The sequence below is a fragment of the Nelumbo nucifera genome, chromosome 5 (assembly GCF_055504915.1).
Source record: "Nelumbo nucifera cultivar China Antique chromosome 5, China Antique-T2T, whole genome shotgun sequence".
NCBI lineage: Eukaryota > Viridiplantae > Streptophyta > Magnoliopsida > Proteales > Nelumbonaceae > Nelumbo > Nelumbo nucifera.
The window spans coordinates 80624310-80633709 of record NC_142653.1 but is presented as its reverse complement, the minus strand read 5'-3'; the positions used below and the strand labels follow the sequence as shown (position 1 = coordinate 80633709).

The 9400-nt window shown below is 38.9% G+C and overlaps 1 protein-coding gene across 3 annotated transcripts in view; it reads right to left on the bottom strand.

The window, feature by feature from the left end:
* Nucleotides 1–200: 200 nt before the first annotated feature.
* The window catches only part of LOC104593842 (ATPase, V0 complex, subunit E), a 54439-nt gene continuing 45239 nt past the window's right edge, over nucleotides 201–9400 (bottom strand). For all 3 annotated transcript variants that reach the window (XM_010253866.2, XM_010253867.2, XM_010253868.3), the window contains exon 4: nucleotides 201–565. In XM_010253866.2, the coding sequence (XP_010252168.1) occupies nucleotides 499–565 (67 nt within the window). In that variant the 3' untranslated portion in view covers nucleotides 201–498. The remainder of the gene's footprint in view (nucleotides 566–9400) is intronic.

Here is a 9400-nt window from a genome sequence, read left to right as displayed (position 1 = left end):
TCAGTGACCCTGAAAACCGATATATCGTACGATTACTTTGAACCATGATACCAAGGAAGATTATAGTCCGAACACATCATTAAATTAAAAAGGCAACAAATAAACCCGCTATGACAAAATATGGTTTCTTGACAGCATTGTACGAGGAATTTATCAAAACTCATCAACAGTTGTGCAGCAAGCGCAACGGAACAAATCAGTAGTCAAAGCACAATATTCTATTTCCCATCAATTATTTGATTGAAATTTGACACTATGTAAGCTCACATTGTTACAGAGCGCGATTAAACTTGAGCTTCTGGAATAAATGAGAAAAATATAATGTAGATAGCTCTAAAAGCAAAATTGCAGGCCAATTCAAGGTTCTTTAGGAAAAAACCAATTTGGTTCCAATAATACCACCATCTAAATACGAGGCATGTTCAATGGCATTCCATTACCGGTTCATTATACAATAGTCTATCTGCTAGGAGCATTATATCTCTTTGACAGAACACTTCATTCTCCTTCACTAAGAATTGGAACAATTAGCGGTTTCATTTGAGCAAGATATACAATAGCCCACCTAATAAAAGAAGGAAAAGGCATCAAATTATTATCAGCTCAGAATAATTTCCTATTCATATATATTAACATGAAAGTACACAAGTTAACCACAATACAGTATCTCAAAAATTATCGTGCGAGTACAAAACAATTAACGTTGATAGAAATAATTATAATATTTCTGAAGAACAAAGTAATCAAAGTGGGAAAGGTATTTACTTTTTCAGAATAAAGAATATTCCTTATAAATGAATAAAGCTATCAAGTCTACATAAACTGAGAGTATGTCCTATTAGCCTTCTATACCTGATCATATATCACCACACCTCGAGGGACACTATAGCTTCACCTCCTTGGCTACATTTCCCCTTTTAAGAAGAAACCTTCAACTTGGTTTTAACATCACCAACACATTTAACTTAAAGCATTTTCAACCTCCTAACTTAACCAACTCCACTCAGCCAAGCCTTGCCCATAGTTGTCAAGGTAACCTAGGTTCCTTTGGCTGGGAGCCTACCTAGGCAACAAAAATGACAAGGCATGTGCCTTGCTAAAATACTATTCATATTGATACATTTTACTAATATGCCTGTTGAGATACTTATAAAAAAGTGGAAAACTCACCCTAATTAAAAGTGTGTTACCCTACAGGGTGGCAAACACTTGGAAAAAAAGGCTGGGGAACTTTCTATGGACTGAATGGAAGGACAAGTTCAAATTTCACTTCATGAATTAGAACAAAGTTTACTCCTGAAGAAAATCTGGGGATTTGGCTGTGAGAAAATTGGAAAAAGTTCTGGAGATTTAACGAGGAAACTAGCAGCTTATGGAGGCAAGTGATTGCATGCAAATATTGGTCGAGTAATAGAAGCTGGAACACAGGGCTAACTCTTAATCCTATGGGATGTGCAGTATGGAATGGCATCCAAAAAGCTTTTGATGATTTCCTCCGAAGACATTAAATTGGAAAGGGGAATGGGTTTCGGTTCTGGACTGAAAAACGGTGTGGGGAATCATCATTGGAGTCTCTATTCCCAACTTCATATGAAATAGCCCAAGATAAAGATGCCCTGGTTGAGGAATGCAATGAATTGAATGAAAATGGAGTCACTTGGGGACCCCTGTTTCAGAAGAAATCTAAATGATAAGGAAATTCAGCAAAGGACAGACCTACTAGGTCTGTTACATAAAGAAATGTTGAATATTCTGGCACAGATAAAGAAAATGGGCTTGGAAAGAGTCAGGACATTTCACAGTAAAATCTTAAAAAATAAAAGTTTGGGACTGCTCTATAGTACAACTCTTCTGATCATTGTCAAACTAGTTTTCCAAACCAAGGAAATTTTCTATGGTGTCTTGTGGGTGAGAATTCTGAGTACCAGGAAGCTGTTACCACTCAATGAAAGTTTACATTCAAGGAACCAGAGTACAGGTAGGAATCCTTTTGATGGTAGTCAACCAACTCACTTGATGTAAAGAATGCCTTCTTAAATAGGGATTTGCATGAAAAAGTATACACGTCCCTTCCTCCTGGAATGCATGGTGATGAGATGTAGGGAAAGTGTGTAAATTGCGAAAATCACTTTATGGTCTTAAGCAATCTCCTAGAGCATGGTTTGAGAGGTTTTGGGCAGCCCTTGTCAGTTTTGGCTAATACCCAAATACAATCAGATCATAACCTCTTTGTCAAGAGTAGACCTACTTCTGTCACTTACTTGATTGTTTATGTGAATGATATAGTAGTGATTGGTGATGATTGCAGTCACTATTGGAGGAAATGGGCATTAGCTATTATAAACCACTAATGTTGTACTGTGATAATCAGGTTGCCATCAATATAGCACATAACCCTATACAACATGATTGGACCAAGTTCCTGGACATGTGATCTCTCCTCTTCTTTTCTCCTTTTTCAGGGCTGCGATCTGGGTTACACAAAGTAGAAGGCTTCGGAAACCCTTTTTGGTGATTCCAGGACTGCCACATGTCAACAGGCCCATAGCAGAACCATAGGCATAGGAGCTGGACCACGAACCCACTTGCGAGAGAAGATGAGAAGTTCCTTCTTAGTAGTGGATGATGGAGTATCATGTTGTTCAAAATCATGCAAAACTGAAACAGAGGGTGCAGATAACTTGGCAATTCCTGAAAAAAAAGGAGATATGCTCAAGAAAAATCACATTTTGAGAAATACGAATACGACGTGCTGAGGGATTGTAACAAAAGCACACATGACACACTGAGCTGAAAGCTTTGAACGTTCACGAGGAGGAAGATGAACAAAGCATAGTCACCCAAAGACATGAAGATGGGAAAGATCTAGGTGGGATCCAAACATCTTTTGATGAGGAGAAATGTTAGCAAGCACAGAAGATGGGATACAATTGATCAAATATACTACAATGCTAGCGGCCTCAACCCAAAATGTGGGAGGCACATGTGATTCTTGTAGGAGAGTCCTTACAACACTGAGAATGTGACCATTCTTTCTTTCTGCCACACCATTTTGTTGAGGGGTGTCTGGGCAGCATCGATGGACTTGTATGCTATGATGTTTCAGGTAAGCCAAAAATTCTCCATCACTTTATTCTCCCCTTGAGTCTGAGCGTAAGGTTTGCACATTCACTTGGAAACAAACTTGAACAATGTTATGAAACAATGAAAATGTTGGAAAAACTTCTTATTTGTGTTTGAGAAAATAAATCCAAGTGTACCTGGTATAATCATCAATGAATAGCACAAAATACTTGTATCCCATCCGAGAAACAACAGAAAGAAGTCCAAACATCACTATGAATAATTTCAAAAGATGAAGTAGCATGTTCAGCTCGGTGAGTGAACGGTAAAATATGGCTCTTACTCAAACAACATGAAACACAAGATGTATCAAAGGATTTCATAGAAGGAATTTTAGTTTTAATAAAACCAGATTCAAATAAGTATTTAAGTTTTTCAGAAAGAAGTCCAAACATCACTATGAATAATTTCAAAAGACGAAGTAGCATGTTCAGCTCGGTGAGTGAACGGTAAAATATGGCTCTTACTCAAACAACATGAAACACAAGATGTATCAAAGGATTTCATAGAAGGAATTTTAGTTTTAATAAAACCAGACTCAAATAAGTATTTAAGTTTTTCAGAATTTGGGTGGCCCAAGTGTTTATGCCACAAATCCCAGACATAGTTTCTCTGACTCAAAACAAGACTCAATGTAGAAGAGTTCAAAAAAGCAGAGGATGATGCTGATGGAGATTTCCCAAATTCCAATGCAAACAAACGACCCATCCTACACCCCTTTCCTTTCACCTTCCCAGTGCACTGGTCTTGAATCAAACAACCATCAAAGGAAAATGTTAGAATATGACCTTCATCAACTAATTGACCAACTGAAATAGGGTTGGCAGTAAGTTTAGGAACAAGGAAGGTTTTAGCAAGGTACAAGGAATTTAAGGGGGAAAGTTTGATACACAAGTCATCACTCCCAATGATGTCAAGTTTCTCACCATTAACAGTGACGATATGTTTATGGTTGGTCTCAGACAGTATGTTTGAACGTTTAGGATAGGCCAATCATATGATTTGTAGCACTAGAATCAATTATCCAAACGTGAGAGGAAGAAGAGCAATAACCGGAGAACTCTCCAAATAGACCGATAGCAGAAAAGGCACATGAGATGGCAGAGGATACCACTTGTATCTCTTCCTTGTTCATGGAAGCAAAGGATTCTCCCTTGGCAATAGGGGTATCGGACACTCGTCCCTCAAACGCCTGATAAGCTTGTGGTTGATTCTTCTTCATGGGTCCCTTGGGTGGACGAAATTTGGAATGATATGTCCATGTTGTTTGCAATATGTGCATACATTCTGGAAGAGTTCCTCAACTCAAAATATTTGACCTGATTATTTCATACTCAGGTCTCATCCTCATGAGAAACTGGTTAACTTTCCTATTTTCAAAATGTTTCTACAAATACTTGACACATTCAACGGGATCAGAATGTTCAGTATGAACAAGTTCATATTCATCCCAGGGATCAATAAAGCTTTAATAGTATTCTTGTATCTTTTTGTCCCTTGGCAATAAACAAAGATTTCAGATTCAATCTGGTATTGCCATGACATATTGGACTGATGATAAAACTTTTTCAAATAGGCATACATCTCATAGGCAGTCCTCAGTCTTCACATAGGAACACTAATGTGAGGCACAATGGAGCTCAAAATCCAGGAGACTAACTTTCCGTTGTCTAGTTTCCATTGTGTATAGGCTTTACTATCAGCTCAGCCTCATCAGGTTTACATACAGTCCCATTCAAGTAACCTTCAAGTACATTTCCCTCAACATAGAAATCAAAATTGAACTTTCATATATTGTAATTAGTTCCATCAAATTTTACAGGGAGAAAATCAACATTTTCAGCCATCATAAATGAGCAAAAAAAAAAACCCAAAATAGCAGCATTGGTGTTGGAAAAGCACTCCAATCAGCAATGAACAAGGCAGAAAGTTACTTAAGCCGAACACAGTATTCTTCAAAAAAGTAAAATGAGGGTTGAAGCATGAAATACAGATAAATCCAAGGCAACTTCAGAAGGAAACTTTAGAGAAGAATAAAAAATCCTCTAATAAGCACCACAAAATTAGGGCAGCACAAACTAGGGTTCCAAGGACTGATAACCAAAGAAGAAAATACCCTAGGGCAGCACAAAAATTAGGGTTCCAAGGACTGATAGCAGTCGATTATGACAATAGTGTGATGCACCACAACCTGAAATGAGAAGTTTTCCAGATCAACTTGAAGAGAGGACCTGATGTCTGTTGAAGTTCCTCATTCAGAAGCAAAAGAAACTAGGTTCAAACTGCTGCGGTTGAGAGAGGAAGAAGCTAGACTGTTGAGATTCCTTAATCTGTGACTGTTCAAAACTGAACCACAAGGAGAAAAGTTGTTGCCGCCCTGGAGAAATCAATACACAGATGGAGGAAGAAAACAAATCTGCTGCCGCCCAAGAGAGAAGACCAGAACTCCTCCAAGACTTGTCAGTTTCCACTGATTTTCTAAGAGAAAGAAGAAGGTTTTGGGCGAACAGCCAATCAAAAATCCTTCCAAACAAAAGCTTTCAAGAGGAACGAGGGTTAGGATTAAAGAGAACAGCCCTAACACCAGCCGAAACACCTTGAGAACAAAAAAACTTAATATGCCCAACGAATGAGCAAGGAAAGAGTAGAAATTACAGAGCAGCCTGCTCCGATACCATGTCAATAGACCCAGAGCAGAACAAAGAATTCTGGGGATGAAGAATGGATGATTCGACCCTACCCCAAAGGGTCCTTTATATAGAAAGTGAAATTAAAGAAATTATAGAGAGGCCCTTGTAGGGCTGAAGTGAAAATAATAATAAATAAGAGAAACAATACAATAAGGACTACAATAAAATGGTACATCAGGGAGTTTCTTCACACCACAATCTCCATTACAGGTGTTAGGAAGGTGCAACAACTCTAGGTTGGTGATTCTAAGACTGCTGTCACCATGAGTGACAGCCCTAGTGTTCGTGTGGTCATGTGTATGGTGGTTCAGATCCTCTACTAAGCAATTTCAGGAGGGGTTTTCCTTGTTTGTTGAAGTTATGGTGGTTGGTTAACAGTAGTGGTGTGAGATTTTTTTTTTTTAAGGAGATGACCGAATATGTCTGAATGGTGGTAGTTTTTTTTATATGGCGGCTGGTGGAGAGAGTGTTGTGAGGTGATGTATAGATTGTAGCAGTGTTGACTAAACAACAATGATTTTTTTTTTGGTTGGTTGATAATTCAGAATTAGGAAGGACAATTGATAGTTTCCTGTGTTGAGAACACCATGGCAGCAACCAGAGATGGTGGTAGTGATCATAAATCTAGTGTGATGATCCCCTTAGACTATTTAGGTGTGTAGATGACATCAATTAAACTTAATGGTGAAAATTATGTGCCATGGGCTAAGTCGGTGGAGGTTTTTCTCAAGGCGAAGAGGAAGGTAAAACATGTAAAGGAGGATGAACCATAAGTTGAATCTCCAGGGTTTGATGATTGGGAGCAAGAGGATGCCCAAATCATGACATGATTATGAAACAGTATGGAACCCAAGGTAAGTGTAAACTTTATGCTCTTAGATACAACCAAGGAAATATGTGAACATGTAAAGCAATTTTATTCTGGACAGGACAATACTACGAATGTATATCAGCTCTATCAGGAGTATTTTAATTTACAACAAGGAAAGCAAACCCTTGAAGAGTATTATGCCAATATGAGGAACCTCGGGAATGAACTTAATGTCTATCATCCCCTAACTTTAGATGCCAAAATTCAGCAACAATAAAGGGAGCAACTTGATGTAACCAGGTTCTTAGTGGGGTTGAAATCAAAATATGAACTAGTTAGAGCACAAATATTGGAAGGTTCTGCTCTTCTTACACTTGAGGAAGTATTTGCTCGGCTCCGTAGGATTTCCCTGGGACCCACAAAGAGTACCACAACTTTTGACAAATCAATGTTTGTTGTAGCGAGAGGAGGTGGACGTGGAAATAGAGGGGGAGGACATGCATTTCGAGGAGGCCATGGTAGTGGAAGTGGTGGAGGTCATGACTCGGGGGGAGGCCGTGGTACTAGAAAATGTACACATTGTCGCAATGAAGGATATACAATTAATTTCTGTTATGATCATGGCCCACCCTCCACATGGGCTAACCATGCGGTTGCTGGTAGTGGTGATGTGAGTGGTAATCAACTGACATATCAAACACATTCTACATCTGCATATGCTTCTGGGAAGGAGATGATGAGTGTACCATGAGATGAGTATGAGAGGTTCCTTCAAGACACTTCACAATAGAACACTACTACCCTTGCTCATTCAAGTATGACTTGTCTGGCATCCAAACCTTCTCATTGGATTATTGATTCTAGAGCCTCTGATCACATGACTAGGACTCCAAGTGTGTTTTCTTCTCTCTCTCAAACTTCCACATCACAAACTGTTACCCTAGCCAATGGTTCTTCCTCTCCTATTTGTGGTGTTGGTAATGTTGATACTGCATCTCTTTCTTTATCCTCTATTCTATATGTGCGCAAATTTCCATTCAACCTTATGTTTGTTAGTAAATTAACAAAGGCCCTTCATTGTTCTATCACTTTTTACCCTTCATCTTGTGTTTTTCAAAATCTTAAGACGGGGAAGAAGATTGGTGGAGGGCATGAAGCTGGTGGATTGTATTATCTTGATAGTGGTGGATCTTCAGTTGCACTTCAGACTTCCTTGACTCCTCTCCAATGGCACTGTCGACTAGGACATCCATCTCTCAAGGCTTTCAAGCTACTAGTTTCTTCTTCGAGTCATTTGTCTTCTTTGCAGTGTGAGTCGTGCCAGTATGTGAAACACCATCAGATTTCCTTTAGTCCCAGGGTTGATAGTCGTATGTTGGGTCCTTTTGCTTTAGTCCATTCAAATGTTCGAGTCCAATTAGAATTAAGTCTTATAATGGTTACAAGTATTTTGTCATTTTATTGATAATTGTTCAAGGATGACATGGATTTATTTAATGAAAGAAATGAGTGAATTGTTTTCTATTTTTCAAAAATTCCATGCTAAAATACGTACGCAATTTGGTGTTCCAATAAAAATTCTTTGTTCAAATAAGGGCAGAGAATACTTTCTTACTTCCTTTCAACAATATTTGGAATAACATGGTATCATTCATAAGACTTCGTGTGCATCCACCCCTTAACAAAATGGGGTGGTTGAACAAAAGAACCGTCATCTTCTTGAGACTACTCGGTCTATCCTTCATCATATGAATGTCTCTAAACGTTTTTGGAGTGGTGCAATGCTCATGGCTTGTTTTCTCATTAATTGGATGCCCCCATCCATCCTTCATGGCCAGTCTCCCTTTTCTATTTTGTTCCCCACTTTATCTCCATTTCCATTAACTCCCCAGGTCTTTGGGTGTGTGTGCTTTGTTCATAATCTGGGCCTTGGTTTAGACAAGTTGGACATACGTTCTATTAAGTGTATCTTTCTTGGCTATTCTCAGACCCAAAAAGGGTACAAGTGTTACAATCCTATTACTCCAAACTCATTTGCTTGTCCTAATGTCACCTTTTTTGAGTCCATGTCATTCTTTTAAGGTCCTGGTGTCCCAACCTCTTCACCATTGATCCCTCTTCCTCTTCCCATTGGTGATCCCATTCCAGTTGTTCCTATTATGCTTGAGCCTTCACCTCCTCCAGTGCAAATTCCTATTGAACGACCATTGATCCGACATGTGTATACTCATCGACAGACAATGGTACCTCCTCTGGATTCTACCTCGTCTGTGGATCCTGTAGTTTCTCCTATCCCATGGTTGCCTACCTCTTCTGACCATGATCATCCCACTGTGTTGCAGAAAGGTAAACGTAGTTGTACCTTACATCCCATATCCAATTATGTTTCTATCTCTCATCTTTCCACTTCACATCACTAGTTTGTTTCTTTATTATCCTCTATATGTACCCAAGGATGTCCAGGAGGCTCTTCAACGAAGTGGCATTAAGCAATGGAGGAGGAACTCTATACTCTTCAACACAATCACACATGGGAGCACACCACTCTTCCTCTAGGTAAGCATGTTCTAGGTTGTAAATGGGTGTATATTGTTAAATATTTACCAGATGGTAGTGTGGAACAGTTGAAAGCCCGACTGGTTGCTAAGGGTTACTCTTAATTGTATGGGGTGGATTATATGGAAATCTTCTCCCCTGTAGCTAAGATTGGTTCAATTCGTGTCTTGATTTCCTTGGTAGTTATGTATGATTGGCCTTTGTTTCAGCTTGACATTAA